Raw genomic sequence first — 22,540 nt, 5'->3', positions numbered from 1 at the left:
GACGCGGCCGGAGAGGGGTGAAGCGCAGGGCCCTCGGGGAAATGTAGTCCAGGCACCTCGCTCCTTCCGCCGGGAGCTAGGGCCGCGAGACCTGGGACTCTGGGGTCCCGACCCAACCCAGAAAGCCATCCCCCACCGGCCGCTGGGAGGTGTGGTTCTCGCCCCAGACCCCTCCCATTGTTCTTGTCGAGGCCACCGGCCCGCTTGAACTACCACTCCCAGGGTGCAGTGAGCTTCGGACCCTGGGAGCCCCGGAGACACTGGGAAATGAAGTTTGCCGCTGCAGGAGGCGTGGGCTGGGGAAGGGGCAACGGCAAAGGGTTAGTCTCAGTTCGAGGCGTGACCCGGAGGCCGTTTAGCACAGTGTGGAGGGAAGATGCCGGAGAGGCCGCAGCCTTGCAGCACTTGTGCTGAAGGAGAGAAGGCAGGTGGCCGAAAGCAGGGCGGAGCACGCATTCCTCTCGACCCCGGGGCACAGGGCTCGGGCTGACTCAGACTCCGTGCGCTGTTGCTTGCTGTGGAAGGGGCGAGCAACTTGGCTTCCCACAGCCTCCCTTCACAGGGCTTGCTGCTAAGGCAGCCTGGACACCGATCCCTCGCGGCCTGCTGCCTCCCGGGTAGGACCGAGCCCCAGGAGATGGAGGAGGCGGCCACTGCGCCGAACAGCGGACGCACGGCCACCAGGGGCCGCTACAGGACCAGGGGCAAGGCTGGCCACTCCCCGGCTCCCACCCCAGACTACAGCCTGTACTTGACTTTCTTGTCCTGAGAGGAGGGCACAGGAAACTCTTTATTTTGGTGATGAAATCGCCAGTCCCCGCACAGTTAACCTTCACTAGTGCAAACGTCACTGCCCTCACCCGACACGGGCTCGCTGGCCCAGGATTCTGCGGCCTGCCATCGTCTTGGAGAGGGCTCTCGGCGCCCTTCCTGCAGCGCTTCTTGGCCGAATGGGCTAGGCTGCCGTAGCCGCGGTGCTGGATCAGAAGCCAGCCCGCCGGCCTGTCCTTCATTCTTTAATTGTACTCTTGGCTGAAGCCAAAGGAGCTACCGACACCCGGTCAGGTGGTGGAGGAAGGAGGCCTACAGGGAGAGGTCGAGGCCCGGGATGGCCTCGAGGAAGAGGAGGAGTAGAGGAAGGTGGAGCGAATGGTCCATCCAGGCGGGAGCTGACTGGGCGAGTGGCCGCGCATGTGCGCCTGCATGGAAGCCAGGCTGGGGCAGCCGGCCTGGCACAGAGGGCAGCGGTAGGGTGCGGCCCCATGCGTCCGTAGGTGCTTGGTCATGGCGGAGAAGTCCCGGGAGCGCTGGGGACAGAGGCTACAGGAGAAGGGCTTCTCTCCTAGGGCAAGTGGAGGGGAGGCCGGTGAAAGAAAGAAGGGAGTGAAAGCTGGCCTAGGGGTAAATCAGGGCAACTAGGTAAGGGAGTTGCATGGGAGCCAGGCACACAGAGAGGGACCTAGGAACCGGCAGACTGGAGTTTGGAAGGAAGCAGACAATTCACACTGGGCAGGGCGCCCATACCTGTGTGAACTCGGTAGTGCGTCTCCATCTGATGCTTCAGTGAAAACCTCTTTCCACAGACAGAACAAGAATAGGGCCTGGACCGAGCAGGAGGGGGCAGGGTAGGGTGCTGGCAAGATGGATGGCCTACTGTGCCCACATGACCCACACAAGTTGCAAGTGTACCTGTGGGGACAGAAAGGCAAAGGAGGGCAGGACTGGAAATCCCAGAGCCGGATCATTGGACACTCAGGCAAGACATCAGGTGCTACACTGGGGCTAAGGCAAAAGCTCCCTCACCCTGCTCACCTGTGTGCCTCTGATCAGACTCTTCCGTCTCCCCAGGGCTGAGCTGTGTGGGGCCCTGGGGGAGGGAACCTGGAGAGAGCAGAGCAAAGTAGGGGCCCTGTTCAGGCTGTACTCCTGGAGCCCCAGCGCCACCCAAGAGACCATGTTATAGGGTTCATGCAGGGCAGTGAGGAGCTTACCTGGGGTTGGGCTGGAGGAGGCCAACTGGTTCTGGCTCCAGAGCCCTTTGGGGAGGTTCAGGGACAGTGGGATCCTAAGGGTGGGGGAGGGAAGAATTATAGCCATGGCAAAACCTGGGATTGTGGCCAATCCCTTCCTGGGGAGGGAGGTGTCATGGGTCCTCCTCAGGGGCTGGGCTCTTGCTTCCCCTTTGGTGGGAGCTTCTTGTCCTATCCCCAGCTCAGGAAATGTACAGTAGAGATAAGAGATGTGGTACCCTTTCACCCATCACTGCTGCCTCTCCTGAGCCACTCCCTCCCAGCTTGGAAGGTCTTCCATGATGCTGTTCACTCACCTCTGGTCCTGAGGCCAGAGCTCCTGCCAGGTTCCAGTGATGGGGGTGCTATGGGAGTAGGGAGTGCCATATCTGGGCGGCAACAGCAGGATGCTCCACAGGGCAGGCTGGCCCTCCCCTAACCAAGGGGCCTCAGCCCACCAGGGCCTAGGGGTGATGCTGGTTTGGAGGGAACTTGGTGGGAGAAGGGGGCCAGGGAACTCCTGCAGACTTTCCTCAGAGCCCCCTGGAGTCTCCCTCACCCACATGATCACTTCTTGCTTCCCATCTACTCCCCCACGGCCAACAGGGAATTGGTTGAGTTTCTCCTTTAATCTCATCTGCTCCCCCTGGCTCTCACTCGTTGCCTCTGCCATCTCAGGGTTCTCTCTTGTTGGCCTGTGCTCATGCAATGTCTCCTGTTCTCTCCCACTAGCTCTAATAAACTTCTCTGGTCTCTGCTTCTCTCCAAGGCCCGCCACTCCTCTCTCAGAACCCCTTGTGAGTTTCTCTGGCTCCTCCTGCTGTTCCTTAAGTCCTGGACCCAGCTCTTCTCTAGCCCTGTCCCTTCGAGCCCTCCTGCATGCCTCTTCCAGGGACTGCACCCCCAAGGCCCTGGCCGCCTCCTCAAGGGGCCCCAGTTCCCCAGGTTGCAGCTCTACGCTCTCTCCATAAACAAAGTACAGAAGCTGGGCAAAGGTGGAAGGGCTGATGCCTTTCACCAGAGCCCAGTGGCCCCTGCGGCCCAGGTGCTGGCTCGCACCTGCCAGCACCAGGCTGTGGGCAGGGAACTCTTGGCTCCCCACAGTGATCAGGGTATCACATAGTGCTGGCCGGAGGCTGGCTGCTAGCCGTACCAGCCGATCAGAGCCATAGGGGCTAGACAGTCTCGTTGGGGACAGGGGCATTGTGCCTTGCCTGGGTACCAATTTTAGAGGTTCTGAGAGAAAGGCCACAGTGCAGGGTCCGTGGTGGAAAGGGGAGGGAGGAACAGCATAGTCTCAAGCCTGTGGAGGGAAGGGGAGAGTGAGTGAGTTGCTGGTTCTGGATCAGAGCTCTCTGTCCTGAATAGAGCAAATAAACTAAGCCAAGAGAGGGCCTGAGCTTATCCAGAATCATAACAGAGCCTGGGGGTGGGGTGGGGAGAATGGAAATTAGACCAGATTCAGGACTTAAAGAGCAAGGACCAGGCAGTTAACAACTATATCAAGTAGTGGGTTTAAGACTAGTATAGATGGGTCCTGCCAATTGGCAATCTCTGACTTAAAGGATGGCAGACGGTGATACTTCTTCTCCAAGCCCCTCTGCAGGGAAAACTCTGAGCAGACCAGGCTTTCCTCATTCCAGACAAAGAGATCACCATGAAACCCTGTCAGCCCTAGCAACTAGGGATGGAGCAAGACGTAGCTTCATGGGAGAGTTTAGAAAGCTAGTACTGTCCTCTCCCCACAAGCCCATCATGTGGAACTGAGGGTCCTGAGAGGCAGAAAGGGCAGCAAGACGGGTCATAGTTGACAGGCTCTAAGGCATCAATCAATCATCTCCCTGAGGCTGAAGCTTCTAGAGCACATTCTGAGAGAGGGAGCTGGAAGAGACCAAAGACTCCCATCCAGTGAGTTAAGAGAGCAGGTGCATAATCCACAGGAGAGAGAAGGCTCCCGACCTAAGGATGGAGGGAGGCTTTGGAGAAGACTTTGATGCCTGAGGAGGCAGGAGAAAGGGAAATGGGAACTGTAGAAGGGGAGGCTATTTCCTCTCAAGATTAGGATAAGGAGATGGTTTAATTTGGTTTTTCATGAGCCAAGAGTGAACAACAGAAAGACACAACCTAACAAGGCAGAAGTTTATCACACATTAAAACCACCACATTGGCTTTTAAGAAGAGACTTGGAACCTAGATACCAAGAGACAGACCTAAGTGTCTCTGTGCCCAGCAGGCATATTCCTAGGTGTGGGCTCACAGTTAGGAAGGACCCTTGAGGGAGGGAGGATTACCACTTGGACACCTCAGGGAGAGGGCCACAGGTTGGCAGGAAGTGGACAGAAAGGGGGCTAATGGAAGGAAAGTCTCAGCTAGGGAGAAGCAACCACTCACCAGTTGTAGCTTCCTCCTGGACACCGCATGCTCTGAACTGCTGTTGGGGCTCCTGGGGCCCCCCCTGGAGCTAGCCCCGCCCCTGACCTCACAGTCTTCCATTGGGTGTCCCAAGTATCAGTCTGCCACAGTCCCCCAAGGGGGTGTGGTTTTATACCCTTGGCTCTGCTTCACCCCTCCAGGAGAGACCACTCCCTCTACCTCCTGAATCCAAGCATTCTGCCTCCTCACCTCCCATTTTTTTAATTTCATATGTGAACTTCTAGAGTCAAAGAAGTGTGTCTGAGGCAACAAGAACTCTGGACTAATCAGACCTCATTTGAGTCTCATCTCTGCCATTTACTAATTGAGTCACCTTGGGCAAGTCACTTCTCTGAGCCTCGGTTACCTCATCTGTGAAATAGGGATAACCTCTGCTTACCTCATTTGGAGGTGGGAGTGAGGATGAAATGACATGATGAATGTGAAAGTGGTTTGTCTGTACACAGCATCATTCAAATACTATTAGTTCTATTTCTTCAAGGGGTCATTAGAGCTCTAGCAGCTGGAAGTTGTTTCTACTACCTGAGAAGTAAAAAGGACTGAATCATCTGGCTTCCAAAGAGAGAGTGAAGGAGGGCCAAAAGCATGCCTGACTTGGTACTAGGAAGCCTTGACAGCTCTGTGGGAATGACCCCTGTCATCTGGGCCACTACTGAGGACTGGGTGTGTAAGTGACTCAGATCCTCCCATCAAGCTCTGAAGGGGGCAACCCCAGGAAGGGCCTGCGGTGGTCTTCGAAGAGAAAAACTCCTTTTCTTGGGTTGATGACAAATGGCATTTCTCTGAAATCAGGACTCCGGGGTTTCTTTCACTTCCTGCCCAAGGGGTCAATGTCCTTGGAGATTTCCCCTCTTTTCACACTTTAGCACTCTTTAACCTGGGGAAAGGATGAGGTCTGAGAGACTCAAATTTCTTTTTCTGTTTCTTATTATTCCATTATCCCTCATCTTGTGGCAAATTTTTCATTCATTGAACAAGTGTTGATAAATCACTTATAATATGTGACTGGCATATCATATATGCCAAATAAATAACTGGAGGATATACAAGTCAGGCACTGGTAGGCTGCTCTGGTGACAAGACATGGTCTGGTTCCCCCTAGGCTTCTCCCTTAGATCCTGGTCCCCTCCTGGACTCAAATATTAGGTCTCTAAACTCCTGTTTCTCCCTTTAGCTCCAGGATCCCAAAATGTGCAGACCAGCCTTCTTCTCTTTCCCTCTAGACCTAACATGCCTTCCCTCTACCTCTCATTCTAGCTTGGGTGCAGGCAGAAGTTAACCCTTCCTAGATCAGACAGGGTGTGCCAAAGGGTGGGGCTGGTGGAGGGGCAATAATAGGGTGGGGAGAGGGGAAGATGAGTCAGAGTGAAAGGGAAAATGCAAATGGGCAAGCTGTAATCATTTGCTTCTCTGAACGTTAAATATTTTCCATTTCGGAGCTTTCTAATTCCTCATGCCACCACACCCGGGGACTCATTAGACACTCACGTAAAAGATACTTGGCCTGGACACATAAAAGCAGCAATCCCTGATACATATGTATACAGAGGGAAACATCCTTCCTCCAACATAGAAATACACAATCCCTGAAGAAATGGAATCAGTGGGGAAAGCCATGAGGGAGATAACCAAAGTGTAGAAGGAAAGGTGCAGGGGCCTGGACGATTACATCATCACCCAGTGGAGTGTGGTCCCCCTCACCTCCCAGCCCTATATCATGTGCCTGTGACTCAGCTCCCCCACTGGTGTGGTTTGCCCATTGATCAAGAGAACTGGAGACTGCTCAAAGGGCAGCATCCTCTGTAAACCCAAATGTAGTTGACAGTGTCAGTGGGCTTTCAGGAAACCTAAAAAGGAGGAGAAGGGGCAAGGGAACTCCCCATTCAGTGAACAAAAGCCCCCAAGAATGGGAAATCCCATCTTGCCTCCCACTTGGTGTTTACCCCACTTAAGGATATCCCTTTCGAGACCGCCTCCTTAGGGATATGTCTAGGGCCTCTATACCTCAGCCCTTGGCTGGTAACACTCTAGCCCCCTCTGTCTCACTGCATTCTTGACTGCACAACCCGAGCCATCTCGCACTGAGCAGTGACAGCAGAAGCAGAAACAAATAGCACTCTGACTTAGAAAGATAGGGACACTGCTGACTGTTTCTGTTCTTGAAAGTTCTCCCCTCCTTAGTCTCAGAAACCTTGCGCCCCTTCTACTTCCCAGGCTGACTCGGTGGGAATCACCTGCAGTTGTCTCCCTGGGGTGGAGCCAGGAAACCGCAGGTGATGAGGACAGCCTGCATCCTGGGAGAGGGTAGAGTGGGTAGGAGAGAATAAGTAGGACACCACTGTACGAGAAGTATGTGGAAAAGGAGGTATGATTTTTGCCTCTCAGTCCTTTATAATGCTCATATTACAAAGCAAAGCCCATCCTTGGACAGGTTAAATACTCCTTCTCACTTTACCTTGTGACCAATTTTGCCCTCTCCTCCCAAAAAAATCCAACTCATGCATACAATTTTTCTTATGATTTCCAGGAGCTCACAGACCCTTGAAATCCACTCATAGACCATCCCCTTGCATCCTGCACCCCTGGTTCCATGAGTGTACATGAAAGCACTCTGAAAGCTTTAATTCCAGGTAGAGCTTGAAAAGCTGTGTGAGATTAAACATCAAGAACTTGGCCCATAAATACAAAAAGATCTTCGGTAAAGTCAACCTCGGTGATTTCCTAAAGAGCAGGATATCTCACACATCTCTTCCTGTGCCCACTACAACACCCATCTTTCCCATGCACCTGCCCCATGCTTACAGCCTGATGTTTTCTGGGAAGGACCAGAAAGAGTTTGTGGAAGAGGTGCGGACGGGGACGGAAAGGCCCCAGACACAACCCATCCTGCTTCTGTCTAGAGCCACCAAAGGCAATTATACCTCATAGAGGGCAACCCACCTGGCTGGGATTTGGAGACCCCCCCTCCCCAGAACCTCCAGAAGACCACAGGCTTAACCTCTTGGCCACGTTGTCCAACTTGGAACCAATATTGGAAAAATCTGCTAACAGCACCTCAACTCAGACCCCTAAAAGCCTTGCAGCCACGTGTTCCCAGTGCAGCCTGGAGGCAGTGACCCTTGACAGCTTCCCGTTGGACTTTCAACCTCATGAACGTCCACTCTCAGCCCAGGCTGGATCCAAAGACCCCAGACAACTTCTTAAGGGCACACTAGTTTCATCTCTTGGCCAGTGACTCCCAATGACCTCTGGAGAGTCACAGGCCTCTCTTTCCAGTCACCGGATGCAGACTCAGTCCAGAGACCCCAGACATCCTCTCACCATCCAGAGGCCTACCTCATGGCCAGTGACCCCACGCAGAGCCCTAAGGGCCTCCGAGTGCCCCACGACACTCTTCCGAATCAGGCTGGCCTCAGGGACCACCGACCAACTCCTAGGGCATGCTGGCCTGGCCTCTGCCCAGCCCGGGCCCAAAGGTGCCTAGGAGGCCCATTTCCACCCTCTCCAGAACAGAGGGAGTCCCCAGGGCCTAAAGCCCTCAGCCCTCCCTTCCCCATTCTCACGGCGACCACTCAAGCCTCAGTCCCCCAGCTTCACCTGAGCCAGGCCCAAGCCCGAAGAAAAAGAGTAAGAAAAACCATAGCACTCACCAACTCGGACCCGGTTCAGCCTCACCCACGCTCAGCCTCACCTACGCTCAGGGCGGCAGAGACCCCAGCGGCCGTTACAAAGCGCCAAGCGGCGCGAGGCCCCGACCGCGAGGCCGGCGCGTGCACAGCGCACTCCTCGCGCCGGGACCTGAGGCGGACGCTGATTGGCTGCCGCGCTGGCCACACCCTCTTTCCCAGCTCCCGCCTCAACCGCCTGGGAGGCAGCGAGCACACCTCCGCTTCCCTGCTCGCGCCTCGCGCCCCGCCAGTTGGCCGCGGAGCTGCACCGGACCGGCCGCGGACTCAGCCTGCAGCCCTCCGAGGCCGAAACCTCACCGTCCAGCCCGCCCGCACGCTGAGCGGCTGAGGAGTCTGCCCCTTCCCACGCTCTCTGTGAAGAGACTGGGCCCTGCGCTTCCTTCCCCGGGAGAGACTTGGAGGCTCCCTCCGCAGGGGCTGAGGGACGCCACCGCTTTCCTGCTCCTGTCTTGCCACCCCGGGTAGCTCTCGTTGCACACCCTTTCCCTTTCTCTCACCCCTTTACAACCTGTGGAGAAGTGTGCGTGTGATTGGCTGGGAGGCCCTCAAGAGCCGGCCAGCCTTCGGGTGCCTGTGGCAGCTCCCCTTTCCCGCCTCGGGCCCTGTCCCACCGCTGATTGGCTGCGGAACGCACCCTGCCTCACCCGGAAGTATGCGGGGACAGGGGAGACACACCAGGGGGCGGGGCCTTGACCCGTGATTAGTCTGGACGCTCGCCCTTCAAACGCTCATTGACACCTCCGCTGTCAGCTGAGCCGGGCTTGACCGCGTCCGTACTTCATGGGCCAGCCCCCCGCCACACCGCAGAGAGAACCGTCCAGGGCGCTGCCCCCTACTGGCTGGCCCGGGCTTACATCCCGGCCTGCGGGCTTCCAGCCTAGGCAGGGCTTTGGTGCTGACAGACGACGAGGCCGCGCCCCGCGGGGCGGAGAGCACCGCCGGCCTCCCTCCTCCCACCTGCCGCGCTGCGGTTGCACCGCTGATTGGCCGGCTCCTCTCTCTTCTTAGTGGCTTAGCCTGGCGTTCGCGCTCGGACACATCCAATGAGGTGCGAGGGCGCTTTACGGAGGCGGGCATTGCTCCACCGCTTCCACTTCTGATTGGTCCTGAGGCTGCTTCGCTTTTGATGGATCCGAGGGCCGGGAGGCGGGAGCCCCACCCCGCGGTTTCGGGCGGCAGCGAGGGCTAGGTGCCTGTGCTTGGGCTGCGCTCCGGGGCTCCTCGGGGCGTTGTCTGAGGCCTCTTCCCCGCGGCCAGCTGAGGAGTTTGGGGCTGGGGCGCAGGAGGACCCTCCTGAGGAGGGCATGACGCAGAGGAGCCTGCCGCACAGCCGGAGCTGAAAGTCCAGGAGGAGATGGCCTAAGGCGGGAGCAAACCCCTCAAAAAGCAGGGACGGCAGGCGCCGTGGAAGCGCTGACGGCCGCTCCCGCTTCCCGAACCCCTTCCGGCCACCATGCTTTGTGCAGCATCTGTTGAATCCTCTTCAATAACCCCGTGAGCCGATTGCTCTGCCGCCTTAAACTCTGAGGGTCAGAGGTGAAGTCGCTTGTCGCAGGCCCCACAGCGAGTCTGGACGTTGCTGGGACTCTGCCCTCGCTCTGCTGGGCGTCCAGCCTTCGAGCTACACCACGGCTGATCTTGTAGATGTGGGCTGGTCTGATGCGGTCCCGAGGCCCCTGGCTTACCCGTCTATAAATGAGGGTTTTTTGACTTTTGTTTTGGACTTGAATCTGATCCTGAAGGCTTTGCTCAGCGCATATTTTCAACTTCTCAAACTTTTGGGCAAATACATTTGCATTCTAGAAAAGGATATTTGAAAAATCCGCCTCCTGAGGTCTTTGCCGCTGCCGGCCCCTTGCACTGAACCAGGCCAGTTTTAAGCGCTTTACACGCACCATCTGATAGAATCCTCGTGACGAGCTCTGGCAGGTAGTTCCTGTTATTCCCACTTCACAGATAAGCAAATTGAGGCTGGTAGAAGTCACTTTCCCTAAGACGTCACCAGGAGTCGTCGTCAGAGCTGGAATTGGAACTAGGCCTGTTGCAGTCCGACTCAGGGCCTAAGCTTCTAAGCGTTGGTACACCTGCCTCCCATCCTGACAGCTACGGTGTCCAGAGCACGGACACACGTGGTCCTGGGGAATCCTCATACCCACCTAGGAAGAGGGATGGTGACGACACCCATTGGAACAGGCAATTGAGCTCACGGAGAGGAGACCCTCAGCTCAGCTCACAAAGCTGGTCCGTGGCTGAGCATGGACTAGAACTAGTGAGACAAAACCTTCTGAATCCAGACCCACGTTCTCAGTCGCTCCTCACACTGCTCCCTTCCCGTTTGAGAGACGGAGAAACTGAGGCCTCAGGAGAAATCAGAGTTGGAATTCAGACCTGGGGCTGTCAGATCCTAGGGGGTCACCCCCGAACCTCATTGTCTCCAAGAATTGCTTGTCGGTTCATCCTGGGTTGGGTCAGCTGAGCCCTCTCGCCCAGCCTGGCTTGTCTGCAAACAAGAGTTCATCTGGTCCCAACTTTGGCCCTAACGGTGGTTGGGAGTGTATTTCACAGCCTCAGACCCTTTGAAAAGGGACTTCTCATTGAGAAGCCCTAATCGTAACTGCTACAATTTATCGAACATTTTTTCTGGGCCAGGTGAAGAAGAAGGCATTCTGCATGCATGTTCTCACTGAATGCTTGCAATAATTCTAGGACAAAAGGGATTGTTACTGTCCCCATTTTACAGGTGAGGAAACTGAGACCCAGAGAGGGATGTAACATTCCTGTGTTTACAGAGCTAGCGAAAGGTGGAGGCTGGATGGGATCCCAGAGAGCCTTACCCCAGAGCCCTCACATCCAGCTGTCCAGCGTGCGCAGGCATGAGAAGATGGAGCGAGGGACCCTGGGCTCTGACAAGAAGGAGGAGGCAGGGTTGTCGGCTTCATTCTGGTGGTCAGATTCTAAGATTAGGAGAATCAAGTGTCTGAGAGGAGTAGAGAAATAACTGTGGATTATTGAGCAACTACCCCATGCCAGACCCTATGCTAACTATGCTTTAAAGTATGCTGAGAAGCAGAGAGCCTTGTGGTTAGGAAGCTGGACACGGGATCCAAACTGCCTGGATTCATATCCTGGCCTTGCTGCTTACTAGTTGTGAGACCTTTGGCAAGTTGCTTACCTTCTCTTGGCCTCAATTTCCTCATCTTTAAAGTGAGGATAATGATGGTAAATACCTCTCAGGACTGTTGAGAGGATTAAATGAACTAATAGAACAGTGGCATCTCTTTTCTTCCCCAGTGCCCTGAAACTGAGTTGGTTCCCTGCCATCAGCATCACCTGCCTTGACTCTGGTGTAGACACTGAAAATTAAGGCTGGATATTTGCCATAGGAAAATCTGAGGGAAGTGTGTTCCCAGAAGAGGTAGCAGTGCAAAGGCCCTGAGACAGGTGTGACCTTAGTATGTTTGAGGTACAGCAAGAAGTCCAGATTGGGTGGGAGGATGAGTAAGTCCCAGGAGCCCAGCTCCACTGCTCAAACGTTCATAACAGATGTAAAAATTACCCTGTACTTTTCAGAGAACAAAGGACTTTCCCAAAGTTTTGATCTCTGGAGAAACTCAAGGCCATGATTACTTTCAAGGCTTGGTGTCCAAGGTTGCACAGGAATTTAGAGATAACACTCAGAACTCAGGTTTTCTTGCTTCCCATCCAGGGTTCATGTGTAGGGGACAGGAGACTTGCATTCTCTCAATGTTTATTAAACTCTATCAGCATATGCCATCTGTGCTGAGCCCTGTAGAAGACTCAGCCCCTTTCAAATCTTTAAATTCAAAGATTTAACCTTCTAGAAAGGAATTAGATCTCAAACCATATCCTTCCAGAACCAAGTGGAAAGTGTAGCAACTGAAGCCCACAAGGGGCACTTAAGCCATGAGCAGGGGAGGAAAAAGGGTGAGGGAAGACTTCCCAGAAAAGGTGGTAACACTTGAGTATATATTTTTGGAGTACCAACTATGTGCTAGACACATTGTTTGGTACAAAGTATATAATGGAAAGCAAGAAGAGATGGACTGTATTAGTCTGCTATGACAAAATACCACAGACTGGGTGGTTTAAACGTCAGAAATTTATTTCTCACAGTTCTGGAGGCTGCAAGTCCAAGATCAAGGTGCTAGCTGGGTTGTTCTCCTGAGGCCTCTCTCCTTGGCTTGCAGACAGCTGCCTTCTTACTGTGTCCTCATGTGGCCTGTCCTCTGTGCACGCACATTTCTGGGGTCTCTTCCTCTTCTTATAAGGTGCCATAGACTGAATGTTTGTTCCTCCCCCCCCAAAAAAATTCATATGCTGAACCTAATCCCCAATGTGATGATATTGGGAGATGGGGCCTTTGGGAAGTGCTTAGGTCATGAGGATGGAGCCCTCATGAATGGGATTAGTGCCTTTATGAAAGAGGCCCCGGAGAACTCCCTTATCCCTTCCACCATGTGATGTTACAGCAAGAAGACAGCTATCTATGAACCAGAAGGCAGGTCCTAACCAGATGCCAAATCTGCCAGTGCCTTGATTTTGGCCTTCCAGCCTCCAGAACTGTGAGCAATAAATTTCTGTCCATCCAGTCTGTGGTATTCTGTAATAGCAGCCAAATGGACTAAGACATAAGGACATCAGTCCTATTGGATTAGGGCCCCACACTTATGACTTCATTTAACCTTAATTCCCTCCTTAAAGTCACATTGAGGGTTAGGGCTTCAACATATGCATTCTGGGGGGACACAATTCAGTCCCTAACACTGAATATCTACCATTGAGGGGCTCACAGTCTTGTAGGGGAGATGCATATTATTTATATCAAGGGGAGAGAGCAGGGCAGAATCGGTAAGATGTCAACTCCGGAACAAGACTGGCAGGGTTTGGGTGCTGCCTGTCATTTACCAATCATGTGAGCTTGAGTGAGTTTCTTCCACTTTCTGTGCCTTGAGAGAATCAAATGAGCAGACACCCATAAAGTTCTTAGAACAGCCCCTGGAACAGAGTAAGTGCTCCTTAAATGTTGGCGTTTGTTATTAATTCCAAGTAAAATTAAAACTGTACTAAGTGCTCTGAAGAAAAATCATGAGATGGATACTTTAAGAAAGTAAAACAGGACTCTGACCTGGCCAGGGTTTTCAAGAAAGACATCCTGGAGGAAGTGAAGCTTGCACTAAGATCTGAAGGATGAGTACTCGCTAACTAGGCTAGGGACTGGGGACAGTCTTCTGGGCAGTAGGAAAGCAGGTTCCAGAGCTCTGGGGCAGGAGGAAGTGTGACCCAGAAGTTCAGCGTGTCTGGAGTGAGAGAGCAAAGCAAGGGGAAGCAGGGGACAGTGAGGCAGGGGTGGTCAGCAGGGCCCGGCTTATCAGGCCATGCTCAGATGTGCTGGCATTGTCCTAAGAGCCAAGCAAAGTCCTTGAAGGAGGTGTTTACTTTTTACAGAGAATAATTTAATGAATCCCCATGTACCTATCACTCAGATGCAACAGTTATCGACATTCTGCCTTTCTTATTTTATCAATACTCCCTCAATTTTTTTAAAAAAAGTTTTTCGCCTTGAACACATTCTACTTTTTATGAAGCTATTCAGACAAAAATCTCTTGAGATGAGGAAACATACAAACATACTCGACTTTTTTAGGGGGAAAACATAGACATGTAGTTAGTTTTATCTAGTGATAATGTATGCTTTTTAAATGATACACTTTGTGAACTACTTTGAAAATACCTTGAAAGTTTTTTTTAGCAACAACCAATGGGATTTCCAGTATTTTAAAGGAATGTTTTCAGAAGATTAAATTTTATTAGGGTTTTATCACTCACTCTGCTTGAGGACAAATATGGTTAGCGTTCTATATGTATGTGAGATCAAAATAGGGCTGCTTGCCCACAAAATATCTTGATATTTAAGTAAAATGTATATGGCATGAGTCATAGTGGCTGTTAACCTCATTCCTTCCTGATCAGAACATTTGACTTTACCGAAAGATTTGGTGCCATGGCATGGAAATCTACCATAAACTCATCTGCTTTTGACTTGATCGGTCATCGCTTTCTTGAGGAAGGTCAGGAGGATCTACGAGGAAACAGCACTTGCATCTCATGATTGTAAATCTCCAAAAGCTGTCAGTGATTGCACCTGTTATTTCTAGACCCATCCTCTGTCACGCTTGGTGGTAACTCTGTTGGCATCAGGTACGGGTGTGATCAGTAGACGTGAGGCCCGAACTAGCAGTTTGATATTTTGTATATTAACCTTGTTGCGTGCAATTTTGCTATGATTGCTTATTAGTTCCAAGAGTGTTTTTTGTCGATTCTTTCAGATTTTCTACCTAAGACAATTATGTCGTCTATGAACAGAGACAGTTTTATTTCTTCCTTCTTGATCTGTATACCTTTTATTTCCTTTTCTTGTCTTATTGCACTAGCTAGGACTTCCATTATGATGTTGAAAAGAAGTGGTGAAGATGGGACGTCCTTAGCAATTTAATCTTAGGTATTCTTTTTGGACAGCAAGAGGAACTTGAACACTAGGGACCTTCCTTTAATTATATGTTGAATTGTGCTGAAGTAGAGCTGAAAGAAGACCATTTTCTTAACCTTTTACCTTTTCTATTTCTTTCCGTTCCACTGCCCAGGGCATCTGAGAAGTCATCTAAGGGAATCTTCACATGTTTGATAGACCTCCTACTTGAGTTTTGAAACATGAATTTAGTTAACGCATTGTCTCCTTCATCTTTTGTGATATCTGAAATTCAGAAAAAGGCACCTATTCATAGGACAGCTCTTTAGTTACTGGAGGGATGACCCAAGGTCCAGGCTGCTGTCGGTACTGTTTCCCGTCTGGCCTCTTCCTGGGAACTGCAGGCCATTTGAGGAGGTCACAGCGTGGAACACTCTCAAATAGAGCTCTGCTAGGGACTGCTGGCATCTTTTTTATCATCTTGGATCCCCTGTGTGGTAGATTGTTTGTTAAAATGGCTTCCATAGGGGCCGGCCCCGTGGCCTAGTGTTAAGTTCACACGCTCCGCTGCAGGCGGCCCAGTGTTTCGTTGGTTCGAATCCTGGGCGTGGACATGACACCGCTCATCAAACCACGCTGAGGTGGCGTCCCACATGCCACAACTAGAAGGACCCACAACGAAGAATATACAACTATGTACTGGGGGGCTTCAGGGAGAAAAAGGAAAAAAAAAATCTTTAAAAAAAAAATATATATATATATAAATGGCTTCCATAGTTCTGCTCCCATCTGTACACCTCCCACACTAACTCTGGCCCTAGCCATTGACTTGCTTTGACCAATGGGACAATAGCAAATGTGACAAAAGCAGAGACTTACAAATTGCTTGTGTATTTGGAACTTGTCCTCTCTTGCTGCTCTTGGGAACCCTGCGAGTACCGCTTTGTGAATAATCTTAGGCTGGCCTGCTGTGGACACTGACTCAGTCAGAGCCATCACCCCAGCCACCTATGCCAACTGCCAGCCAGCCATACATGTTAGGGAGACCACCCTAGACCAACCAGCCCCCAGTCATCCCACTAGCTGACTGCAGCTGCATGAGTGAGCCCAGGTGAGATCAACAGAAGAACTTCCTGGCTGAGCTCAGCCCAGGTGGTCCCACAGAATCAGGAGCTAAAAAATAACCAGTATTTTAAGCCATTGAATTTTGGGATGGTTAACAAAAGCTGATACACCCTGGACCAGAGGAGTTTCTAGGCAACAAATATCACTTGCCTTGACTTGGTATAATTCTTGAAAGTTGAAAAATTCCTTCAGTTTCCAGATTTGTTTCCTCAATTTTCTGAATTAAATTTTATGAGATGAACTTTTATGCCAGGGATCTTGTTTTGATGATTTTTTCCCAGCGGGACTGGAAATGGCTCTTCCAAAAGACCATTTTGTTTTTTTTGTTTTGTTTTGTATCTTTCTATTTCCATTTGCAGAGCATCTGAAGACAGTTCAGTGAGAAACCATGATTCTACTTCACGTTTTTAATAAATGTCTTAGGTTAAGTGGCACGTCCCTAGCTGGGCTTAAGAAGGTGCTGGAAGGTGGCCAGTTGCACTGTGAAGAATAACAGCCACCTGCTGGTCACACCCAGTAGGAACAAGGACAAAGCACTGGAATCTGGAGAGAAGCCCCCAACTCCTGCAGTGTCCCTCCAGGGCCCTCTACTGACAAGGTCTAACCTTGTGTCTGCTGATAAATGTTGGAGCTAAGAGGCAATAAATGGATAATTTATTTTTATTGTATTGATGGGGGCCCCTGATATTAATAAAAACAACAGAGGTGATGATGGCTAACATTGACTTCTCAGTGCTTTCTGTGTCATTTATCTCCCAATTGTCAGGAGGGAGGTTGACAGGGGGAGGGGATAGGGTCTTTTCTGTCCCCAGAGTCTATTCACCCTTCCCTAGGCTCAGGGCTTGAGCCCGCTCTGGGTAACCAACTCCTCCCCGCTCCCAGGCTGGGCCCATTGAATGCAGCTGACTCCATCCCTGCTCCAAGGTAGGCATGTGCCCCAGGAATGGTCAGTTGGAGCTTCCCCCAACACCACACATGGCGATGGGACAGCACAGCATCCAACTAGGACAAAGGGAAGCAAACTGGAGGTGGCACAGGCCACCGCTGGAAGTTCACCCACCAGCCAGGATGCAGGTATGGTGCTGGAACTCCCTGCCTCCCTTCCTGCTAGTTTTTAAACATTCTTTTCCATTTTATTTTTTTTCTTAGCACTTACTATCCCCTGATATGTCTGTTTCCCTTACTAGTTTTCTCTTTTTCCCCCTCCAGAAGGTAAGCTTTATAAAGGGAGACACTGAGGTCTGATTTGTTCCCTGCTGGGTTCCCTGAGCCTAGAACAGTGCCTGAGGTACATGATGGGCAGGCAATCATATTTGAAGGCGTGAGTGAGCCGATGATAGTCACAATTTTACCACCTAAGACAGGGGCAGATGCAACCTGTCTCGATATAGCTTCCTGGGCCCCCAGTCCTTGGGGCATAAGGTATCAGCAATGTTTTCTGGGTAAGATAGGTTCTCACTGGTTCTGGAAAGTTCAGTTCTTATAATATCACAGCCCTTGGGTACCCAGGACTTACATCACCATTCTGGAAGACCTTATATAACAATGTAAGCTTTCCCCTCTAGGGGAGGTTAACCCACATTGGACTCTTGGTTCTCACCACTAACTCATGATCAGCAAGGCCACATTGGGGAGCCAGCAAAGTCAGTGGCCAGACTTGCCTGAAGACAATACTGCCTCCAGGTTCCTGCCCTTCTGGGAATCCTGCTCTCTGCTGTCTGCTCTGTCTCTGACTCAGGACACTTTGAGCTCAGTGGTTCTGAGGGGACCACAGCTGAAAATCCATTTCCCTACAACCTGTTAAACCATTTGGGTTAACATTGGTGAAAGCATTTTTGGTAAATTCAGTGAGTCGGCCGTTTGGCCACATGAACATTTTGTGAGTTGGCTTCTAGTGAATTGCCCTGTGTTTCCTTTCACTCCATTCCTCAGCCCAGTGTAATTTCTTCCTGCAATCCAAAGTGAAGACATTCTCAAATAATGCCACAGGTAAAAAATTTCCAATAATGACATGTGGCACTCTGAAAAAATTATGATGCAAGTGTGGATATAAATTATTTTTTAAATATTCATCAATTGTCAAAATGGGTAATCATTCCTGAATTAAGGAAAATTAATCATAAAAATAAAACACTCTGTAAGAAAGGATGTATCTCGTGCATACAGCAACTTTTCCTTTTGTCTCCTGTCTAGAGTCCTACAAACATAGAATCATACATTCAGTTTTTTAAATAAACTTTTTATATGGGAAGAATTTTAAATTTACAGAAAAGTTGCAAAGACAGTACGGAGAATTCTTGTATACCCTTCACCCAGTTGCCCCTGATGTTAACACATCACATAGCCGAGAACATTTATCAAAACCAAGCAGTTAACATTGGTACCAATGTTAATGGATGGTACCATTGATGAGACTCCAGACTATTGAGATTGCGCTAATTTTTCCACTTCTGTCTTTTTTTCTCTCCCAGGATCCCCTCCAGCATGTCACATTGCATTTAGCTACATTTGGTTCTGCGCTTTGCATCTTTCTCGGTGGAAAATGTATCTTGGAGATGGTTTTGTATCAGCAACTATGACTGTGGCTCCCTTTTAACTGGGATGCATAGCATTCCATGGTGTGAATATAAATGAATTGTATAACCAGTTCCCTTCTGTTGTGATTTGGGCTGTTTCTCGTTTGTTGCTTTTCCGTTACCCTTGTACATGGGTCTTGCACACTTGTGAGTGCATATGCAGGATGAACTCTCAGAGGTGGACTCAGTCAGGTCAAAGGGATATGAGTTTCACATTTTAGTGACTAAGCCAACTTGCCCTCATGGAAGGAGTGTAAGCAACAGTGGATATATTCAGAGGTGTGTGCCTGCTTGATGGCTATATAACATTATAGTTGATTCTTTCCATTCTCTGCTCTCAGATGGTGAAGAAGAGCTTGGTTCAGTAGGGTAGGAGAGAGAGATAAGCCTGGGAAGTGGCAAGGAGATGGGCCACATAGGCCCCTCAGTGCCAGGCCGAGGAGCTGGACTTGGTGCTGAGGGCACTGGGGAGCCATGGAGGGTTAGAGCCTGCATCGAGCCATGGACAGATGTGGTCATGTAGGGGTGCAGGAGGAACAGCCATCGAATGGCTGCCTCTCTTTTAGGTTGTCCTGGGAGCCTCACTTCTCTCTCATCTCCTTGCTCCCCTCTCACCCACAGGAGCGGGCCTCTGAGTGGAGGGGCTGGGGCAGATGAACCTGTCCTGCCGGTTGAGGCCTGCCTTGGCCAGGCCAAACAGCTGCCAGTCCGGCTGAGCTGCCCTCTGCAGGTATGTGGCCAGATGGAGCCAGAGAGGGTAGTGGCAGATGTGGGGCAGAGGTGGAGGCCTTCCTGCCTGCTGCCCAGAGGCCAGCTTGACCCCAAGTCTCCAGTGTCTGGCCAGGCCTGAGCTGTCTTAACTGCTCAGGTAAAATTTGAAAATGTTTAGCAGAATAAGTCTTTTCTCAATGCACACCTCCTGTCCCGCAATGACATTTCTATTAACATTTATTTCTTGAGTTTTGTTGGAGGACAAAAGCAATAATCATCACAGACTATTTGGAAAATACCAAACTGCCCAAGGAATGAAATAAAAATCCCCTGCAACTGTCTCTTCTTCCTTAATAACCAATGTTAACCTTTGGGAGACTTTTTTGTTTTACAGTTTTAAGGCAAACACGCACGTTTTGATGTTTTCATGAGAAACGCAATCATACTTGGCCAGCTACTTTGTAATCTTCCTTTTTTGCTTAATAATTTCCCACTTCTTTTCCCATGACATTAAATATTCTTTTTCAGTGTGATTTTTAAGGGGAAAACTGATTTGATGCATATCAATCTGCATTAATGCCACAAACATTCTTTAACGACCCTCAGACAGAAAGCATCACATTAACTCTAACATATGCTGAGCCCATGGCCTGGGCGTCTGTCAGTGAAAGCACCAAGCATTTGCCAGTGTGACTTGACATTTGTAAGTGCAAATATGTGAGTCAGTTTGGTAAATCAGCTTCTGCATATCAAAGATGGTGGAATCCCAAACATTTGAAACTGGGGTTCACCAGAGACAGTTGCAGCCTCAGCAGGCAGTGTATTTCTGCATTTCATTTTGATTACAGGTGATCAAGAAAATTCCCGATTCATAACAAAAGGTCTACTGGTTCCTGAGCTCTTAGGATGTGTTGGGTCCTACGCCATGAGGTTGGCACTGTTAGAACCCCCGTTTTGCAGAGGGGCGCACTGAGGCCCAGAGTGCGGCCGGCCTGGTGCAAACTCAGCGCTGCCTCTTTGCCTCTCAGAGAAGCCATCACAGACTCAGTCACTGTGAACTTTCTCATGAGGACAGACCTAAATCTAAAAGTAGATTAGGATGAAATCCCCGCTTTCCTTGACACGTTTACGAGACAGTCAAATATGTGCCCGGGGTCGGGGGAAAGTTTCATTCCAGGGCTTGCAGAAAAGCCAGTCAGGCGAGTTATCCGGAGCGGCTCGTGTGTGTTAAAATATGGTGCATAACACATCTACGTGGCGTTTTCAAAATTCTGGCTGGAAAAGACAGCTGTATCTTGCTTAGAACTTTAGAAACCCTTTTGCTGGTTTTTCTTCTTGAAAAGTAGTAGATGATCTTTATAAAATTTTTTCAAACATTATAAGGATATATATGGTGTGAAAATTCCTGCACCTCTCAGCTCTCCATTCCACTCCCTCCTCAGAGGAGTCCTTCATGGGAAGCATGTGTATATCATTTCTATGAAAATGAAGTCGCTTCTGCATACTGCTCTGCTCCTTGCCTTGTTTACTTAACAACAGATCAGGATGGCCTAAGGCACACTGATACTCTGGAATACGTTGCCAAACAGTAGAAAAGAAAAGAGATGAATTCTTATATACTGACATGGAAAGATGATCATAATACATAGTTAAGCAAAGAAAGCAAGTTGCAAAGCAATATTTAAAGCAGGATTCTATTAAATATGTATGTGCGTGCTTATATAAGTATATATGGATGTGTCAATATAAACTTTTGGGAAGCCAAAAAGGACTTTTATCATATGTTAATAGCAGCTACCCGGGGATTGGACTAGATTGGGGGAGAGAGGATTTCCTGGGGGGTGGAACATAGGACGCTTCCCCCCCCCCTTTTTTTTTTAAGGAAGATTAGCCCTGAGCTAACATCTGCCACCAATTCTCCTCTTTTTGCTGAGGAAGACTGGCCCTGAGCTAACATCCGTGCCCATCTTCCTCTACTTTATATGTGGGATGCCCGCCACAGAATGGCTTGCCAAGCGTTGGGTAGATCCACACCCGGGATCCCAACCGGTGAACCCTGGGCCGCCGAAGTAGAACGTGTGATCTTAACCACTGCACCACCCAGCTGGCCCCCAGGATGCTTCCATTTCTAAATTTTTATAATCTTTTTTAAATGAAAAGGCTACAAGTGATTTTTTGCTTTCTTAAAAGTGTTTTTCTCATTCTTTTATACATTATTTTTAAAACATTGACCCATTCCTTTAAAAAGAATAGTCCAACCCTGCATATGTATCTATAGGAATAAAAGTATTGTGTGTGGTTTGCAAGTTTTTCTACTCTGCAGTTCTTGGAGCTTTTTCTGTGTTAAAACATAGCGCCCTTGTTCATTATTTTTTACTACTGTGTGGTATTCTGGAGTATAGCTAGAGCTTAGTGAATTGAACCAGGCCCCTACTGATACTCACTTAGGTTACTATTATGAAAATCCTATGTATGCTTTCCAATTATTTATACCATTATGACATCTTTTTATGTCAGCTCACATAGATCTAACTTCTTTTTAACAGCCACAGAGAATTCCAGTCCGAGGATGTAACATAAATTGTACAACCCATTCCTTGCTGGTGGATGTTAGGCTGTTTCCAATTTTTCTCCCTAACAGATCATGACCCCTATGACCATTACAGATTTTTTAAGGTATATTTTAAAAAGTTAACATCTGTGGCAACTAGACTTTTGGTGGTGAACATGATGCAGTCTATACAGAAGTCAAAATATAAGGATGTACACTGAAATTTATATAATATTATTAACAAATATGACCTCAATAAAAAAATAATAAATAATAAAAATAAACTAATTAATTAAAATAAAAATGGGAAAAAACCTAACATCTGTATTCAGCATTTGCAGACCAGCTGCAGACAGTGGAGTGAATGAGGACCCCTAGAAACCTCATCCCATGGGGAAGAAAGCCAGGCTCTCCTGGCAGGGCCTAATTGCTGTAAAATGGCCCGAGGATGAGCCTGCTTCAGAGATGACAAAAGAGTGATGACAAAACTCTTAAACTGTTTGCTGTCCTGTACCCCTTAGAGAACTTCCTGCAAGCTAGAGCCCCTGGGGGGAGGATGTCTGTGGCCTGTGCGGGCCCAACAGCCCTGCACTCTGATTTTCCTTTGATGAACACTCCCCCCTCATAATACCAGCCCTGGTTGCATCCTTAGCAGGATTATTAATCCTGGTGCCCTCCCTTCCCCCAACCAAAGGATGGGCCTGGAACCTAAACCAAGACAGAGAGATTTAATCCCTGACCTTGCCTAAAGCTCTTGGGAGAGACGCTCTTTCTCGCTGCTGTGTTGCTTAGCTCTGAAGATGCAAGCCTGATGTTACCAGAGAAATCCTGCCTGAGAATGAAGCCGGTTTTCTGGAAACCTAGACTGAACCCCTGGATCCAGATATGCCTGAAGCGAGCCCTATTGACTCAGTTACATGAGCCAATAAATTCCATTTTATGTTTCAGTCAGTGCCATT

General features: G+C 49.8%; 1 protein-coding gene and 1 long non-coding RNA gene across 12 annotated transcripts; one reads left to right on the top strand and one right to left on the bottom strand.

Annotated features, from left to right (window-relative positions):
* Positions 1–756: 756 nt before the first annotated feature.
* ZBTB32 (zinc finger and BTB domain containing 32) lies at positions 757–9,116 on the bottom strand. Of its 11 annotated transcripts, XM_070632657.1 has the most exons (8): positions 8,093–8,218; positions 5,931–6,028; positions 4,822–4,964; positions 2,327–3,312; positions 1,992–2,065; positions 1,813–1,881; positions 1,525–1,689; positions 757–1,342 (listed from the first exon to the last, which is right to left on the bottom strand). In XM_070632657.1, exons 4-8 carry the CDS (start codon positions 3,211–3,213, stop codon positions 1,062–1,064), a joined length of 1,476 nt encoding a protein of 491 aa, XP_070488758.1. In that variant the 5' UTR covers positions 3,214–3,312; positions 4,822–4,964; positions 5,931–6,028; positions 8,093–8,218; the 3' UTR covers positions 757–1,061. The 11 variants fall into 11 exon arrangements, with proteins under 11 accessions (XP_070488758.1, XP_070488762.1, XP_070488755.1 ...); XM_070632661.1 differs by lacking the exons at positions 4,822–4,964; positions 5,931–6,028; positions 8,093–8,218 and adding exons at positions 6,677–6,736; positions 8,986–9,116; XM_070632654.1 differs by lacking the exons at positions 5,931–6,028; positions 8,093–8,218 and adding an exon at positions 8,640–8,756 and having other exon boundaries at positions 4,401–5,319.
* On the top strand, positions 8,862–16,462 carry LOC139085438 (uncharacterized). Its single transcript, XR_011543732.1, has 2 exons — positions 8,862–10,871; positions 14,794–16,462. It is a non-coding gene; the product is annotated as an uncharacterized lncRNA (long non-coding RNA).
* Positions 16,463–22,540: the final 6,078 nt, after the last annotated feature.

This window comes from Equus przewalskii, chromosome 9 (genome assembly GCF_037783145.1).
Source record: "Equus przewalskii isolate Varuska chromosome 9, EquPr2, whole genome shotgun sequence".
Lineage (NCBI taxonomy): Eukaryota > Metazoa > Chordata > Mammalia > Perissodactyla > Equidae > Equus > Equus przewalskii.
Note: the sequence above shows the minus strand (reverse complement) of the source record. Positions and strands in the feature narration are given on the sequence as shown.